This window comes from Urocampus carinirostris, chromosome 10, assembly GCF_059441175.1.
Source record: "Urocampus carinirostris isolate Australia breed hairy pipefish chromosome 10, RoL_Ucar_1.0, whole genome shotgun sequence".
NCBI classification, from domain to species: Eukaryota; Metazoa; Chordata; class Actinopteri; order Syngnathiformes; family Syngnathidae; genus Urocampus; species Urocampus carinirostris.
This window is the reverse complement of record NC_142358.1, coordinates 21,380,454-21,399,971: the sequence shown is the minus strand read 5'-3', so window position 1 is coordinate 21,399,971 and position 19,518 is coordinate 21,380,454. Positions and strand designations below refer to the sequence as shown.

General features: G+C 39.2%; 1 protein-coding gene across 3 annotated transcripts in view; it reads right to left on the bottom strand.

Annotated features, from left to right (window-relative positions):
* egfem1 (EGF-like and EMI domain containing 1) overlaps nucleotides 1-19,518 on the bottom strand; it is an 88,525-nt gene continuing 69,007 nt past the window's right edge. For 2 of the 3 annotated variants that reach the window (XM_088346452.1, XM_088346453.1), the window contains 10 exons: nucleotides 13,848-13,979; nucleotides 12,535-12,663; nucleotides 9,418-9,543; nucleotides 7,121-7,249; nucleotides 5,031-5,159; nucleotides 4,802-4,930; nucleotides 3,350-3,475; nucleotides 3,144-3,272; nucleotides 2,839-2,961; nucleotides 1-746 (listed from right to left, as the gene is read on the bottom strand). In XM_088346452.1, coding sequence (XP_088202578.1) covers nucleotides 679-746; nucleotides 2,839-2,961; nucleotides 3,144-3,272; nucleotides 3,350-3,475; nucleotides 4,802-4,930; nucleotides 5,031-5,159; nucleotides 7,121-7,249; nucleotides 9,418-9,543; nucleotides 12,535-12,663; nucleotides 13,848-13,979 — 1,220 coding nt within the window. In that variant the 3' untranslated portion in view covers nucleotides 1-678. Of the gene's footprint in view, nucleotides 747-2,838; nucleotides 2,962-3,143; nucleotides 3,273-3,349; nucleotides 3,476-4,801; nucleotides 4,931-5,016; nucleotides 5,160-7,120; nucleotides 7,250-9,417; nucleotides 9,544-12,534; nucleotides 12,664-13,847; nucleotides 13,980-19,518 lie in introns of those variants that run through there. The other variant, XR_015851606.1, reaches the window with a different exon arrangement.

Below are 19,518 nucleotides of genomic sequence, written 5' to 3'. Positions count from 1 at the left end.
TGACGTGCTAATACCCACTGTAGCGTGTTGTATAGAGTATTTAAATAGTGCTACATATAATACACACTGCAATAAAAGTACGGTAATATGCAATGAAGGGGGTGTGGTTTAATGTGGGCCTTTACTCCGCCGGGTGGAGTTAAAGAGCCTCATGGCATGAGGAAGAAAATATCTCTTCAGTCTGTCCGTGGTACAAGACAGTGACAGCAGTCTGTCGCTGAAGCTGCTCTTCTGTTTGGAGATGATGCTGTGTAGGGGATGTGATGAATTGTCCCTGATTGACCACAGCTTTTCCAGTGCCCGTCTCTCAGCTACTGTTGTCAGGCTGTCGAGCTCTGTGCCCACAACAGAGCTCGCTTTCCTCGCCAGTTTATTGAGACGAGAGGCATCCTTCTTCATGACGCTGCCTCCCCAACACGCTGCCGCATAGAAGAGGGCGCTTGCCACAACTGTATCGTAGAATATTTTCAGGAGTTTTTTGCAGATGTTGAAGGAGGCCAGTCTTCTGAGGAAGTAAAGTCGGCTTTGACCTTTCCTACATAGAGCTTCTGTGTTGGCAGTCCAGTCCAGTTTGTTGTCCAGCTGCACACCCAGGTATTTGTAGGTCTGGACAAATTCTACACCTTCTCCTTTGCAATATGTGCTGATTGATATGAAATTATTGCACAGATATACATTTTAAAGAGCCCTGTTTAGGTGTAGCACGCACCTGTCCTCTTGGGTACGACCAGTAGGGGGCAATGACGCTTAATGGGACAATGACAATGACACACAAAATAAATATGCTTCTGTTAATCACACAGAACATAATGCAATGGCACTGTGAAGCCACCAGAAAGCAGCGTGGGTGTCATTTTTGAGCAGACTTGTTGTGAAACATGGCAACAATTTCAAGCATTTACAATCACTTCACTCAAAATTCGAGCACTTTTTAATCCTTGAAAACACAAAATTATAATTCTGGCATTTTGGGGATTTCAAGCACCCGTACATCTTTACCATATTTGTGAAATGATTATTTTTACTCAATTAAATACTCTTTCATACACTGAAATCATAGAACAAACACTTTATACAGGCTCAAGCATCAATTTAACAAATAACAGTACTGTAAAAAAAGAATCAAACAACTTTTTCACAAACAACTGCAGAATTGTAAAATTATAATAAGCTGGGAGACTCTTGAGCCATCAGAATGCAGAAAACAATGTACGATGCAAAATCATGAAAAGTCAACCGTATTGTAGCGAGGGAATACTGTATAGGATTTTTTTTAACAAGCAAAATAATCTTTTAATATATTTTTTTTCAATGGATAAAGAAAAGAAACAGAAGCACTTAGATAATGGCTCGATGTGTAGAGGGACACAACGCAACATGTTTCACTAATGTATGAACGTGAGTCTGCCAAACAGATGGCCATCTCTACTCAAAATTCTTACACTATAAATACAGTATGTGCTGGAATGAATACATATAGGTAGGGATAGCCAATTACAGCTGATTGGTTGAAAAAAAAATGATCCCCTCTGGACAGATGGCCGATCAATCACTGGGTTTGAAACGGCATCCATTCAATTACTTAGGCGTACTTTGATTAAGCATAACGAAAGCTATTATGAAATCTTATCGGGATAGAGAATGTTTTAAAGCAGCGGGCGCTAACCAACTGGGGCGCGGACTGAGACTGGCAGTAGATGATTTGGTATCAAGACGCACAGAAAGAAAAATAAGAATCATTCTTTTTTTCCCTATTACTGGTCAAAAATTTAGCTGTCACATTCGACCTGTTGTTTCAGTTACACGTTAAGAGTATTACACCCTATGTTGGCCCAATCTGATGCTGGGATTATAATCCATGCATTTGTTACCTCCTATCTCCATTGCTGTAACGTATGACTCCCCAGTCTCTTGATGTCCAGCATCAAAAGTTTGCAGTTGGTACAAAATGCTGCAGTGAGGCGTTTAACTAAGACAAGAACTTTTGATCTCATTAACCTAATTTTAGCAGACCCGAACTGGCTCCCTGACAGTTTAATATGGGATTTTAAGGTTCTGTGGGTATTATACAATATTTTGCATGGACTTGCCTCATCTATTTCCCATTCAATTTCCCTCTATTTTCCTGCTCAGAGCCTTTGTTTGGAAAATGCTGGTCTACTAGTGATTGCAAGAGTCAAGAAAAAATCCGTAGGTGCTCCATTCCGTTACTGGTGCCGTGGACTGCTCTGCCCCCTGAGATAGGATCTGCAACCTCAGTGGAAGTGTTTGAATCTAGGCTTAAGACCCACTAATATTTTGTCTTGTGCCTGGTTTTTGTAGGGTTCATGGATGTTGAGCCATTGTATTGACCTGATGGACACCATCTAGAACTTAATCAGAAATTTGGGGCATGGAGATGTCAATTGGACATTCTTTTATCACTTAAATTTCATGTTGATGATGTGGATTGCTTGTTGAAGACATTGCAACATACAATGTAGCCTGGTCATCCTGGAAGGGGGATTCACTCATGTGTGCCCCTTTCTCAAGGTTTCTTAATTTCCCTCAAGCTAAAGTTTTCAGGGTTTTTTTTCCCTTGCCCTCATGTATGTTTCAGATCAGATGTTGAATCGTTGGTCCGTGCAGCCCGATTGAGACTTTTTGTGATAAGGAGTTATACAAATAAATATCACTTGACTTGACATTAAACCTGTCCAGGGTAAAGAAATGTCCAGGGACTCCTGCTTTAAAGGCTGCAGTTAGCTGTACTCTAACGAGAGTGGGTTCAAATCCCCATTTTCACTGAGCTTCAGGCTCAGCGATGGGACACTACTTTGGCAGATGATTCAACCTCACCTTGCCTCAAACGACCAGCATGAAGCCTCCCCGAATTCGATCTCCTTGCTTTAACTTTGGCGGTCAAGCGCTTTCTCTGGGACGACGAAAAGTTCAGTCGTCCTCGTGTTTGCTGAAGCGGCGCTAAAAAGGGAAAAAAGGAAATCGTCGCTAACGCAAAATCAAAAGCAAATGGTCTTTGAGGATGTGAAACGAAGACAGACTGGAGTCTGACTCCATGCTGAGTGCACGTTAAAATAACTGTCAGGGGGAACAAGTAGCTATTGAAAAAGACACAGGCATTCAGAGAGGGACGTGTTTTTTACCTTCACCACAAGTGGGGCCCGACCAGGTGAGTGGGCACTGGCACCGTCCAGTCACCCCATCACAGCGGGCTCCGTTTAAACACTGGCAAGACAGAGAGCAGTCTGGCCCGAATTGGTCGCCACTGCATTCTGATGTCAACAAAACAGACAGAAAATTATTTTTCTTAGTTCTGGGCACGGGAGAAACAATTTTTTCTGAGTTTTACCTTCTTCACATTTGAGTCCGGTCCTCCCCGGAGAACAAAAGCAACGGCCGGTGGTTTGGTTGCATGAGGAACCCCAACAGTCACAAGAGCTTTCGCACTTATTTCCAAACTTGCCAACTTCACATCCTGAGAAAAATATATACTGGCAAAAATGTCTTTCCTCAAAGAGAATGACATTCAAAACAACTTTTTGTGGAACCTTTACCAGGATAGTACTCGACTCTTCTGTAGCTAGTTAGTACCAAGTACCAATACCACTTTTAGATGTAAGATCGGGCATAAAAAAAAAAAAATCAAGCCTGAACCGACCCTGGCCCACGGGTATTAAACCCCGAGCCCGACCAATCAGCTTAATTTGAGGGACTGATTTTGGAAAACACCCGAATTTTCATATTTTCTTTGTGAGGACTCGAGAGAAGGAAGGTGGATTTGGTGATGGAGGAAGCACATTGTAGTCTTACTGGTATCCCAGAACAAATTTTGCATGGATGTTCAACCATAAAATTCAAAATTGTGCTAAGAACACCTGGTATGAAAATACCTCACCAATAACGCGTCATAGTTATTTTTGTTAACAATAGAAAATATTTTGAGCACCACTTTACGTCTCTTTATTTTTGCCCAACCTTTTTAAAGTTTTAGTGTACCCATAGCAGCAAAATGCCAGACAATTATGTTTCTTTAGGCGAGGCCCAAGTTATTCTAATTGCTAGATTCTTGACCTAATTTCTCAATCATTTAAGAAAATGCATGTTTATAAAATTATTCTATTCTGACTAGTCTTGCACTACAGTCCCTTTTTATACCTTATTTTTATCTTATTTCCTTAACTCATCTTGAGTTAATCTTGTATTTTTATCTTTTTAATATTCATAATATTCTTTTATGAATACATGTATATAGTTTCTTAGTTTTATTACGCCAGCAATTGTATGGACAGCAAAGTAAGGATTTCATTGTGCAGGGAATCGTAGTTCCCTACTGTGCATATGACGATACACACTTTGAATTTGAAAAAAAATGGTGGCGAAAAGCCATCTTTGGACCATGTCATGTTAAAAGTTCCAATTATTTTCAGAAAGTTACACACATCTGAATCTGAATGGTAATAATCAAATTTTCTACTTTCTTATTTAGTAACTTAATTCTCATTTTTGCTGTAGTATTATTTTTTATTCTTTTATTGATTTTCTTATTAAATCTTAATTTGATTTTTGGGGATTTTATATTGTATTGAAACATAAAACAAAGACATTTGAAACAGTGGAATATTTCTATCAGAGCTCTTCTTGTCGAAAACTTGATGCGATCCAACCTCACCATGAACCTAGCGCCGGGGCATTCAAAGAAATTGAATTTAAGACCCCTGCCTTAGACTAACTTTTCTTTCAATGTATAGAAAATAAGACACTTAATACTCTAGGTACGCTTTGAGATTCAACAAGTACTCACGATGTTGGCACTGAGGCCCATAATAACCTGGGCGACACGTGCATTGTCCGGTCACGTGATCGCACGTATGTCCAGCTTTACAGTTACATGTAGAAGCACACTTGTAACCAAAATATCCAGATGGGCATTCTAGAAACATAAAATATACAGAAAATACCATTTGTTACGATATAGCTGAGAAGAAAAACGCTTGATAATGAGAAAACCAATCAAACTTGTGGTTGCGTACGATGTTGGCAGGCATTTCCGTAATACCCGTCTGTACAGTTGCATGTGCCGATATAGCGGTCGCATGTGGCACCATTAAGGCAAGGGCAGTCTTGAGAACAATTATCACCGTACTTTCCATGGGAACAGGCTACATTTGAAAACAGATGACAAAACACATTAGTGACATAATTTGAAACAACAGTTTCCAGTATTATAGGATGCTCATAAAATAAATTGACAACATATGAGAATAGCTACTACAAATAATAATATTGCATCTCAAGCAGGGGCGTCAAACCCATTTTAGCTCATGCTAGAAAAAACTCTTGTGGGTCCGGACAAGGAAATCAATGGCTTAAAAAGTGTGCCTTAGCTGTAAGACTGGGAATCTTACAGAGGCTCCTAATTACCGTAAATTCCGGACTATAAGCCGCTACTTTTTTCCCAAACTTTCAACCCTGCGTCTTATTCAGTGATGCGGCCAATTTATGTAATTTATCTAACAGCCGCCAGCGGCGCTCGAGTACAAAAGGTAAGATTTAGACTGCAACTTCTTAGCTTGTGCAAAAATTAAATTAGCGTAGACATATCCTCATCATGCAAATTGCAAATGTGAAAGAAGGGGCGGGGCAAACGCGGGCTGACGGGAAGTGGAGTAAAGGTGAGACGTGTTTGTGGACGCGACCGACAATACTGGATATATATTTTTCCCACCCTTACCTTTGGAAATATACACTTTTTTCCTTGGATTACTTTCAACGGGCGCCCGGACTCTGCAGGTCTGCATTAAACCTTAAGTACCGGTATCATTTTCCGTTCATTTTGACGGCTTTTTTGGACTGTGTCGGGTATGGGTTAATTTTGTGCTTGTATTGCATTTTTTCAATGTGGGCGCATGCGGCTAATATACAGGTGTGGCTTGTGTATGTACAAAATCGGTTTTCCTCCCGAAATGTGGTGGGTGCGGCTTATAATCAGGTGCGCTCTATAGTCCGGTATTTACGGTAAATTACAATTACAATTTAGGGCCGTAAGGTTCGATTATAAAACGACTGTTATGGTTTTGTAGTGGTTAAGAAAGACATATACCACCTACACATGAATGCAATTGTATTGCCTTAAACGGCGCGTCTGTATTTTCTATCTGAACATTTTGATGTCACTTTTGGTGTTCCACAGGGATCTGTACTTGGCTTCTTTCTTTTTAGTGTTTATATACTTTTGCTTGTTGATATTATAAGCAAGTATAATATTCGTTTCCATTGCAACGAGATGTTGATATTTTGTTTCAGCTCATTGTCGTGTTTTGTTCTCATACACTGCTCTGAACGTTGCCAATGTAATATCACAAAAAATTACTGTCAAAAATCTAATCTGTTGTTTCAGTTATATGTGAAAAAATTTACTAGAATAGCTTTATTCCACCTTAGGTAAAATAGTGAAGCTTCGCCCGATGTTGTCGCAGTCAGATGCTGTGATTATAATTCATGTGGTTATTACTTCTCGGCTTGATTACTGTAATGTATTGCTTTCTGGTCTCTAGCATAAAAAGTTTGCGGCTGGTTTAAAACGAGGCAGCGAGATTTGACTAAGACAAGAAAGTTTGACCATATCACTCCTATATTAGCAAACTTGCACTGGATCCCGATCTACGGTTCTCTTAGTAACATACAAATCATGTTGAGGTTTTGAGTTTTTCCTTGCCTGCATGTTGGTGTAAGATAAGGGGATGGTGTAAGTCCTTTTGAGACATCATGTGATTATGGGCCATACAAATAAATGTGATTTGACTTGACTTCTATCTTAAGTAAAATAACATTGGAATGAGTGTTCTCTGGTGGATACATGATAGTCAGCAAATACAACTACAATGGGTGGTTTGCTTTGGCAACATCCAGCGGATACATTCAAAACTGCAGATCATTGTTTGATGTGATGCAGACACTTTTTCTCTTGTGCTTCTATTAGCATTGTCTCGTGGGTTGTATGAATTCAGTAGCTGGGAATAATCTCGCCCGTGGGCTGTATGTTTGGCACCCTTGATTTATAATATTTGGAAAATGTAAGGTGCTTTTGTTTCTAGGTTAGAATGTATTCAGTTATGATCACCTGTATCACAGTTTGGTCCAGTCCAGCCTAGACCACATTTGCAAGTCCCATCTTTGGGATCACAATGACCTCCGTTTAGACATCCGCACATATATCTGCACTGCAGGCCGTAGCGTCCACTGGGACAGTCTAGGAAAAGAAGCAGAAAGTGAGTTTTGTAATACCATAGAATTTTTTTTTAAATTATAATTTTTTATTCTTCGGACACCAATAATAAATAATAAAAAAAAACATTGCCATAGTTATATGTGTCACTTTTTCAAAAGAGTTTTTCCCATTTTAAGAGTATCCAGATATTTTATTTTGAAACATCTTCAAATAAACCTAATAGTAGAAAGTTATGCTATATTTTCTTATTTTAGATTGTTATTTTGTTTCTTGTATAAAAGAAGAAAATAATCCTTCAAACAGGCAAAAATAGGTAATCTATCCAATGGTAGATCATTCTCTACCAAGATTAAAAGAGAATACTACCATCTGCTAGATAACACCGTGTTGCCTATTTCATGTATACAGTAATCCCTCGCTATAACGCGGTTCACCTTTCACAGTCTTGCTGCGATTTTTATCATGCACTGTGTTCTGCATTCTGATTGGTCAAACAGTCGTTACAAGATTGAGAATTGGTAAGAAATAAAACATTAATATTTTTTGTCGGATACAATATACAGTACTATATACAGTAAAACAAATACTAAAGCATGTAAAAAACATTTGTTATTTGGATTCTGGGTAAAATAGAGTATTTAATGACCGGTATATAAGGAATGTAAAAATAAAAATAGTAAAGGTTTCTACTTTAATAACACCCAGAGTGACTCAGTCAAAAGTTTAGGTGTCATATTTGACCCTGATCTGTCCTTTCAAACACACGTTAAGAATGTTAATGGAACATATTTTTTCCATCTTCGCAACATTGCTAAAATTCGCCCTATTCTGTCTCAGTCGGATGCGGAGATTATAATGTATGTGTTTGTTAACTCCCGTCTCGATTACTGTAATGAACCACTCTCCGGTCTCCCGAAGTCCAAAATCAAGAGCCTTCGGACTTTTAACTAAGACAAGAAAGTTTGATCACATTACCCCGATTTTAGCTAACCTGCATTGGCTCCTTGTTAGCTTAAGATGTGATTTTAAGGTTCTGTTGGTAGTATACAAAATCATGCATGGACTTGCTCCCTCATATCTTTCCAATTTAATTTCCCCTATGTTCCGGTCCGGAGCCTTCGCTCTGAAAATGCTGGTCTACTAGTGATCCAAGAGCCAAGAAGAGATCCGCAGGTTCGAGAGCGTTCTCCATTCGGGCCCCGGTGCTGTGGAATCCCCCTGAGATTTGATCTACAACCTCAGTGGAAATGTTTGAATCTAAGCTTAAAACACACTTCTATTCTATAGCATATGAATAACCTATATTTTATGTTGACAATATATGTGTATTATTTGCCCTCATGTAGGTTTTAGATCAGGGGATTCTGAGTTTATGGGGATGGATTATTGGAGTTTCATTCTGCTACACCTGTCTTTCACCTCCTTCCTGAATACATGAGAACTCCAGGAGTGGAAAATATGAGGGAATGGCCAGAGATCTATGAAGATATATACAGAATATATACTGAGCACATAACCAAACAGAAAAAAGAGAAAGGGGATGATGCTACGAGAAATGATCTTAGAGCTCCTTGGATTGTATTTTATTTTTAACAAGACATTTAAACAATGTACCAAGAAAAACAAGAACCCCTTACTTAACCTTTACTTTTATTGAATCTGCAGGTCATTAAAAAGAGGGTAAGTACTCCAATTTGGCACAGATATCAAGAATTACAATTTTCTCTGGGTAATTGAGTATGGGAAAACAACAAGGATGATGTCTTTGATTTCCCTTCTCATTTATTTGCTAAACGCAGTGACGCGAAACATAGAAAACGAGCTACTCTTAAGTCTGTGTAAACATTCAACAAGTGGCTATGAGAGTGGCTGAAAACACATTTGCCAGAGAATACAATCGTGAAAGGGGAGTGCCTCATGAGTTGGAAAACCCCATTTGCAAAAGAGCTGCGGTTGATAAAACAAATTGGTCTCCGTTTCCTGGGAAATTGTTTGTAATCATGATTGTGTTACGTCAAAAGTATGTTACTAAAGGGGCTGATAAATATTTTAAGTCCAAGGCCTGAGATTTGACTGTAATGTGATACAATGGCTCCGCCTTAACACATCTGCAGTGTAATTGCAAATTTGTATAATTTCAATGTAGTCCATGCAATATCTCATTAGCTTTATGCAATACCACTCAGTACCTTCACAAGACTGCCCCATTTTGCCAGGTGGACAAATACATCTTCCGTTTGTTGGGTGGCAATGCCCATTTTCGCCACAGGAACAAGCAGTAGCACAGTCTTTGCCGTAGTAGCCACGTGGGCAACCTGCAAAGGAAAACGAGGACACGATCATGAAAAATATTATTTTCTCAGTGTACAGTAATCCCTTGTTTTTTTTTTGCACAGGTTATGTTCCGAAATTAACCTGTAATGGGCAAAATCCATGAAGTAGAAACATTATTCTTTTACGTAGTTAAACAATTAAATTCTCCAATATACACTGAAACCAAAGAACAAACCCTTTTTACAAGCGCGAGGATTTGTTGAGCAAATACAATTATTATTTCTATTTTTACAAATAACCACTGTACCGTCAAATCGTGAAACGTGAAAAGTAAACTGCGTTATAGGGAGGGATTACTGAAGACACCATTAGCAAATATTTGTCAACATTTTGAAGCACATCTGCATTTTTAAATCTAAGCTAACTACACGTTTAAAGCCATGCGTGCCGAACTGCTTAGCATGCCTAAAAACCTAAATATTATACCCGATTTGCAGAAAATGTTATATTGTTTTATAAATATAGGATATTTAAATTTATTTTCAAATAAAATGAGTTAATTTATTCTTAAAATGATCAAAATGTTCCTTTATAACAGACACTGTTTCTCATTATGAAGATTTAAAGGAATCTATTTGAAAAAATGAAAACATCTACTAAGATAAGAAAACTTTAAGAAATGTCTTTTAAGGATGAATTTTTCTTATCATCTTATAAACAAAATAAACTCAAATAATATACCATGTACTGTAATTGAGCAATATTTTCAATAAATAGATAAATATTTCACTTTTTGCAAAGTAGACCCACATTGTCCAATACCTCATAGGCAGAAGATTATTTTTAAGTATAATTGTTCTTATTTTAAGTGTGACCAAAACACAGCTTTTTACTTCTCATGTTATGTTAAACAAATGACAATTCCTCGAGCTACAAGTATTTAAAAAACATTTATATATAATATAAATACTGTTTTTTTTTCTTAATGAATTAGTTGTTTTGCCACAAGTAGTGCTAAATGGCACACACTGTCTCTTTATGATGAAATGAAATGATCTGCATTTATATAGCGCTTTTCAAGTCAATGACTTCCCAAAGCGCTTTACATTGTGCTTCACATTTCCCAATAGCGGCCGTAGATAGATAAGATAGCAAAACTGTCTTATATAACTGATGGTAGATGATTTACTCATTTAAAGACGTATTTTCTACCCAGGCTAAAAAAAATACTTGAGCAAAACAATCCATGCTCTATAAACCAGTTTTGCTCAGTTCATATGTTCTTATTTTACTAAAATAAAACAATATATAAAGATCCTAACATTTGAACAGAACACACATTTAAAATAAGATGTGTTTTTTAAAAATGGAGTAATATAAAGTTTATAATTTAGTAGACATTCAAAATAAGGAGAGAAGGGATCAATAGATTTTGAACTTGGAGGGCGAACAGGACAGGATCCATACCTCAGATTTAAACGTGCTAACCTGTTCTAAAAGCCCTTCCTAAGCACTTTGTTTTGATTAAATAAAAATCTGACCGAAGTGTGTGGTAATCAAAGAACAGCAGCATGATTGGACGATAGTGGCAATGATGAAAACAGTGCATAATAGTCAAAACAACAAACAGCAGTGAGATATAGTAGTCAAAATAACAAACTGAAACTGGCATCCTATGCAATCTCTGTTCCAGGTGCCCAATATTAAAAACCAAATAAACTGGTAAGTATGTACAGTGGGGAAAAGAAGTATTTAGTCAAAAACTAATTATGCAAGTTCTCCCACTTGAAAATATGAGAGGCTTGTAATTGCCAATGTGGGTAAACCTCAACCATGAGAGACAGAATGTAGGGGGAAGAAATCCAAAACTCACATTGTTTGATTTAAAAAAATATATTTGCAAATCATAGTGGAAAGTATTCAGTCTATACCAAAAGTCCATCTCAATACTTTGTTATGTAACCTTTGTTGACAATAACGGAGGCCAAACGTTTTTTGTAACTCTTCATGAGATTTCCACACACTGTTGCTAGTATTTTGGCTCATTCCTCTGCGCAGATCTCCTCTATAGCAATGATGTTTTGTAGTTGGGCAACACTGACTTTCAACAATCTCCACAGATTTTCTATGGGGTTGAAATCTTGAGACTGAGTAGGTCACGAAAGACCTTGAAATGTATCTTACGAAGCGACTTATTTCTTGCCCTGGCTGTGTGTTTGCGATCATTGTCATTCTGAAATACCTAGGCATTCCTCATCTACAATGCCTTTGCTGGTAGAAGGGGATTTTTACTCAGAATCTCTTGATACATGACCCCATTTATTCGTCCCTCTACATCAGTCGTCCTGGTCCCTTTGCACAAAACTAGCCCCATGCTTCACAGTGGGTATGGTGTTCTTCGGATATAATTCAGTATTCTTTTTCAGGCAAACACAAGAAACTGTTTTTCTACCAAAATGTTGCACTTAGGTTTCATCTGACCATAACAAATTCTACCAGTCCTCTCGTGGATCATCCAAATCCTCGGTAGCGAACCGCAGTTGTGGCTTAACCAGGATACATGTCTGGCAGTGTAGGAATTGAGATACTGATAGTAGCCTTTGTTCCTGTGGTCCCAGCTCTCTATAGGTCATTCACGAGGTCCCCCCGAGTGGTTCTGGGATTTTTGCTCACCCCAGATCAATAGATATTATCATTGGTTTTTATGTGTTCTATTTTCTAAATATTGCTCTCACAGTTAATTTATTTACACCAAGTTTTTTTACCTATTGCAAATTCAGTATTCACAGCCAATTGTGTCTCTGGTGTCCTTCAACAGCTCTTAGGTCTTGGCCATAATGGAGTTTGACTGTGGTTAAGGACAGGTGTCTATTATGCCAATAAGGATTTTATACAGGTAACAAGTGGAGCCTCGTAAAACCACGTTAGAAGAAGTTAAACCTCATTGACAGCCAGAAATCTTGCTTCTTTTTAGGTGACTAAATACTCGTTTTCCACTCTAATTGTCAAATATGTTAAAGCTTTAAACGTACGTGAGCTGCAGTCAGCTCCGATGAACCCCTGGGGGCAGTGGCAAGCCCCTGTCCTGAAGTCACAGTGGCCGCCGTTGAGACAACTGCATCGAGACTTGCAATTTGCTCCATAAGTGCCAGACCGACATCCTGGAGGGATACAGCCAAAAATGTATAAAAGGAAAGGAAAAGCATCAGGGCGTCAAATGATCTCAGCTGGATGAGGGTTGAAAATATGGCCTGCAGCTCGAGAGTTAAGGGTTCATTTTCGTAATGCATGGCCAGTAGTGATGTTTCGTTCGCGAAATGGCTCTAAGAGCCGACTCTTGGATGTGAACGAGTCAATAGTCGGTTCCTTTCGAGATGTTTTTTTTTCTCTTGTGAAAGATCAGTAGTTGACTTTAAAAGGTAAAAATTGTTTTGGATTTTAGGTTTTTGGAACATCTATAAATATTTTGATGAATGTGTTCTGTGTTTTTCAGGGATTGATTGTTTTTTGAATCGCTTTTTTATTGTTGTTGCACTACAAAGTCATTATATTCAACTGACATTTTGTTGTGTTGTGTGTTTTTCAGAGATTCTGAGTTGCTAGGCCCTAAAGTTGCTTATTATAAAAATGTTGAAAATGTTAAAAGTTTAAATGAGTTAAAAGGTACAGTGAAAAATAACTGTTATCATAATTTTATGGAGTGATTTAAAAAAATAAATGATAATAATTCATTTTGTGCATATTGTTACATGATTATTTTGAATATACCAATAAAAATGATCCCAATAAAAAGTTTTTTTCCTTTTTCTTTGTTTTTTCTTGTTTTTTTTTCTTATTTCCAATCCTTTTCCTTTTTGTTATTTTCTTCTTATCTTTCTTTTCCTAGCTTTTTACTTATTTTCTTGCTTCTCTTCTTTTATCTCATATTTTTCTTTTATTTTATTCTTCTCTTTATATTTTTTCTGAGGTTTTTTCCCCCTTTTTTCTCTCTTTATTTTTTTTTCTTTTATTTTTTCGACGCTTGTATCTTTTTTTGCTTTTTTGTTTTTTCTCTTATTTTTCCTTTTTCTTTTAATATTGTACAGTATACATTACATTTTTGTCTTTTCTTCTTTATTGCTATATATTGCTATGTTTTAAAGTAAATTTGTGCAAAACACTACATAACCATCAGTTATATATAAATTTAAGCAACAAAACTATCTGAAGATCGGGAGCCGAATGGGCTCTTTTTGAGTGAGCTATGTTGAAAGAGCCGGTTGTCACTCATGGACAGGGAAGGAATCCTTGAATGTTGCATATTAATATTTAAGTAGACATAAAGCAGTCTTGAAGGTGTACTCACGTAACTCACAACTTGCCCCATAGTAACCAGGTAAACAAATGCATGAGCCTGTCACTGGATGGCACAGCTCACGGTCTCCCGAACATTGGCACAGCTGACTGCAGTTGTTCCCAAAGGTCCCAGGAGGGCAAACTAATACAAAACAAACAAAGTATACATCACCATTTGCAGTAAACAAAACAAAATACTTAGGATGAACGTGTTTGATTATCGTGGTAAGGTCCATGTCTGGTGAGGCGCAGTCAGATTTTGTCACCATTGCCCTCACCTGTGCCCGCTTGTTTGGCGCCAGCTACTGCCCGTTGCCTGTCTGGCTCCCCTCGTATTTAAACTCAGTGCTCTCATTCACTCCTTGTCAGTCCATCAACGAAACTCTGCACTTGCAAAGCATGCATTTTGACTCTGTCCGGTATCTTGCTCGTGTATCCAGTATCGACCCTGTCTGTCCTGTCCTGACCGGTATCCTGCTCGTGTATCCAGTATCCGGTATCAATCCCGTCTGTCGCGTCCTTTCCGGTGTCTTGCTTGTGCATCCTGTATCCGGTATCGATCCTGTCAGTCCCGTCCTGTCCGGTATCATGCTCGTATATCAAGTATCAGGTATCGATCTTGTCAGTCCCGTCCTGTCCGGTATCTTGCTCATGTATCCAGTATAGACCCCGTCTGTCCTGTCCTGTCCGGTATCCTGCTCGTGTATCCAGTATCCAGTATCAATCCCGTCTGTCCCGTCCTTTCCGGTATCTTGCTCGTGCATCCTGTATCCGGTATCGTTCCTGTCAGTCCCATCCTGTCCGGTACCCTGCTCGTGTATCAAGTATCAGGTATTGATCCCGTCTGTCCCGTCCTGTCCGGTATCTTGCCCGTGCACCCTGTATCCAGTATCAATCCCGTCCTGTCCGGTATCTTGCTCGTGCATCCTGTATCCGGTATCAATCCCGTCCTTTCCGGTATCTTGCTCGTGCATCCTGTATCCGGTATCGTTCCTGTCAGTCCCATCCTGTCCGGTACCCTGCTCGTGTATCAAGTATCAGGTATTGATCCCGTCTGTCCCGTCCTGTCCGGTATCTTGCCCGTGCACCCTGTATCCAGTATCAATCCCGTCCTGTCCGGTATCTTGCTCGTGCATCCTGTATCTGGTATCGATCCCGTCTGTCCGGTATCTTGCTCGTGTATTCAGTATCTGGTATCGATCCCGTCTGTCCTATTCGGTTTCGATCTCGTCTGCCCCTGGCTTCCTGTTTTCCCGCGCCTGACTTCTCTGACTCACTTCTTCTGCCCAGCGATCGCCGAATCGCTGGCGTTTGTGTTCCCGCGCATGACTGCCCCGTTTACGTAAAATAAAGCTTGGTGTGAGAACGTTACACGTTTAGGTCCACCGTCTGTTCTGGTTCTGACAGATTTACAAATATATAAACCTACAATTTATTCATTAAGTGATGAGCATAACAAAAAAAAGAAAATACAAACTGTGACATATAAAACCTATAAAATACAGTTTATGTGCTGCTCCTTTTGAACAAATTCAGTTTGGTGGAGGAGCGAAGTATCAACCCCAGGGCAATAGTGTCAATCTGATCCAAGTACTTGCTTAGTATTGATAAAATCAGTGGCGGGCCATGCATTTCACACCTAGGCCTTCAGTGAAGGCCTTTAGTTATGTGGCGTTAGCGACAGAATCGGCTCTATGAGACAGTTTTGGGAAGTGATCAACAGGAACCGGATCCCCACCAACCAATAAAGATTCTTTTTTTTTCTCTAGTGATCAGTCAATATGCATCTTTTTTTAAGAGATTCGATGTTGTTGACTTTACATTTGTTGAGTATAAATAAGATTAAAATTGTTTTGTATTTCATCTTTATTTTGGCCATCTGTAAATATGTTAATTTATGTCTCCTGTGTTTTTCAATGATAACGTGTTTACATAACAAATGTAAAGTTTATTTTTGTAAATCATAGTTTAGTTGGTGCAATTAATAGTCATTGATTTAGTAAGATTTTGTTGTTTGTTTTTCAGAGATTCTGTGTGGCTTGACATTGAAATTGCTAAGTATGAATAAGTTCAAAATTTAAATGGGTTAAAAAGTCCACTGTAGAGGGAAAACATAACTGCTATTACAGTTTAGAAGAATACATTTTAGACTTTGGTGCATTACCGCCCCCCTAGCTGCCCCCAGAAAGCATACAATTTGTTGACTTGAAATCTGATTTTTCCCCGTTTCCCAGTTTTCCCCGTCACTAAGTTATGTTTTAAGGGGGCCTCCAGATCTGTCTGTCAAGGCCTCTGGGTAGATTTTTGAGGCTGGGAACAAGTAAAGGTTGAAATATGATTGGTTAAATGCTTAACTAGTTAATAAGTATTAATGGACAAAATATAATAACATGATAAAGCAGACAGCAGAGAAGGCCTTTCAGGCCTGGGAGGTCCATCATTGGCTAATACAACATGGAGATTGAGCCGCCCATCCCAAATGTTGTTAGAAAATCCATGCAGGCACAGGGAGCACATGCAATCTCCACAAAGGGGGGGTAGTCGCTGGAATTTAGTCCGGGACCTCTGAACTTTTAGGTGGACAAGCTAAACAGTGTTTCAACGTGCTGCCTGTAATGGCAATAATACAACTAACATAATAATAAAGATGATAATAATAGCCCTGCGATTGACTGGCAACCAGTTCAGGGTGTCCCCTGCCCGATGATTGCTGGGATGAGCTCCAGCACCCCCGCGACCCTACTGAGGATAAGCGGTGCAGCTAATGAGATGAGATGAGATGATAATAATAATGACAATTATCTTTCCGTAACAGTGTTCTGTGTAAACACATAGACTCCTATGATCCTAAACTTTGACATTCTCAGGTCCCCAAACCCAGAGAGCAAACAAACAGTAGCATTTTTTCTCACATCCTTCTCTCATGCATGCGTGCGTGTGCGTTAGCACAAACAATAAATGCAAGCCGGTGACCATCAGTCACAGCGCGCGAATCGGTAAAGCCGACATGTTTGCGGCCGAGATGGGCGCACTCAGTTAGGCAGCAGCGTGGGGAACAGATAAGAAAGCGCTCCAGACTAAAGAGGCAATTACGCAGCTGTCATTATGCATGTCTGCCTTCCAAGCGCTGTTATCCGCTGCCGAGGAGACAAAAACAATGCTCTGTGTTTGACTTGGCAACTGCTGCGTAACATTTATCAGATGTCTGGGGAGTGTGTGAGGAGAGGAAAGGCGTGTTGGGGGTTGGCTGGTACGTGCTTTTTTTTCCTGGTGTAGGCAAAGGAATGCATCGCATATTTCCCAGGATTACAATGGAAATGTATTTCAGTAAGAATCATATTTTTATTGATATTTTCGGATTCATATTTTTTTCTGACAACTGTGGATGGTGAAAGGTAGAACCTCAGGCTTGTCATCATCAGGATTTTTAAAGGAACATTTGCCAAACAAGAAACCATTTTTATTTATGAATCTTATAAACAAATGATTAAGTCCTCAGGTTAATTTAAGAAAAAGAATCATGGGAATAAGGTTTTAATGGAGTTGTAAGATGATATATCAGCATCAAGTTGTTTAAGAGTTAGTAATCGATTGCCATATTGAAATGGCCCAGGTGTGTATGAGATTCACGCAATTATCCATAAGTGTCTAGATGTTTTCATGGCTTACACGCCTCTCAAAAATAGTGTAGACATCAGGGACAGTACCACTGGATTAGAAAACATTTCTTAAAAAGGGGAACAGAGGAGTTTGTTTTCGACTCCATTGGAATAACTCCTCAGTTTAACTAGTAAGGTCTATTCCGGGGTGTTTGAGAAAAGGGTCCATCAGGAAGTCAAATCTCAGAATAGAGAGGAGCAGTGTGATTTTCGTTCAGGCCGTGGGTTATGGATTAGCTCTAAAGTCTTTGCAGGGTCCTCAACAATTCATGAGTTTACCCACTGACTTTTTGTGTGATCCGTGGACTTGGAAAAGGTAATTGACCGTGTTCCTCGAGGAGCCCTCTGGCTGGTGGCAATCCAGTCTCTATATCACTGGTGTCAGGGTTTGGTCCGGATTGTTGGCAGTAAGTCGTTTTAAGTGGGAGTTGGAGTCAGCTTCATATGGATTCAGTTACTTATTTTGTTGATAACTATTATGGAAACCATTTCTAGGCGCAGCTGTGGCATGACAGGGGTCCTGTTTGGGGGGGCTCTACATTGCATCTCTGATTTTTCTTGATTATGAGACGTTTTCTCCCTCAAGTCATGATCTTTAGGTCTCACTGAAGCAATTAACGACCAAGGTTGAAGCTGCTGGTATTAAGATCAGCACTTCCAAGTCCTAGGCCATGGTTCTCTCAAGGTGGCAGGCCCTTTCCAGGTTGTCAATGAACTCCTACACAAAGTAGAGTAGTTTAAGTATCTTGGGGTCTTCTTTACAAGTGAGGGTAGGTTGTAGCAGGAGATTGACAGACGTGCCGGTGCTGCGTCTGCTGTCACCGGTCAATTGTGGTGAATAAAAAGCTAAGCCAAAAGGTAAAGCTCTCCATTTACCAGTCGATCTACGCTCCTCAACTATGGTCACAAACTTAGGGTCATGGCCAAAAGAATGAGATCCCAGATACAAGCGGCTGAAATGAGTTTCCTCCACAAAGTGGCCGAGCTCCCCCTTGGAGATCAGGTGAGAAGCTCAGTCAGCAGTGAGAGGACTCAGTGTAGAGCCACTGCTCCTCTGTGTAGAGAGGGGACACTCAAGAAGGCTTGGGCATCTGGTGGATGCCAGCTGGACGCCTCCCTTGGGAGCTGTTTTTAGCATGGCCTAAGGGACGACCAAGGACACGCTGGAGAGTCTAGACCATCTCTAGACTAGCCTGGGAACTCTTTGGGATCCTGTTGGATGAGCTGGATGAAGTGGCTGTGGAAAGGAAAGTCTGGCCTTCCCTGCTGAGGCTGTCAATACTTTGACCCAACCCTAGATAAGATGATGGATGAATGGGTGGATGGATGGATGGACTATAAAAATAAGATTATGATATAGTACAATAAGGTAATTTGCATTTTAAAGATGAAACATTTTCTGTTAACAAAAATAAGACAGAGCGTGCATAGCAAATAAAATACATGGCGAGAGCAAGACTCAAATATTCCTTATCAGCAACTTATATGTTGCTGAACATATTGAAAGAGCTTAGAATAAAAAAAACAATTGAACAACACTAAGGGACTTGATAGGAAAACAAATTTGTGACACTAAGGTAACTAAATTACTCATTTTCCTACGGATAACTATATATTTGTCCCAATCGTATAAATATATTTAGTGTCTATAAAACACTGCATCTGTTCCTATTTTCAATTCACACATCGATCAGATAAAAAAATGTTGTACATTGCAAATAATGTAGCGAAATTGATAGCATCCTGCAAGATGGAGGCATACTGAGCTATGGAATCACATTTCTACTTTCAGGCCTCTCCCAATACAAATATTCATTTCGAAATGAAAACGAAAAAAGGAAACGTTTGCGCATTTGCTTTAAAATTGTACTTTTAATATTCAAAAGAATACTTTAAATAAACACTCAGCTTGAGTGCAATTTGGCATCCAAACTCCATATGTCCATTTTTCCACTGCTCATTCGCAGTTTTAAAGAATATGCTTCCATGCATGCTCCTCCTATGTGACCGAAATGTAGCACA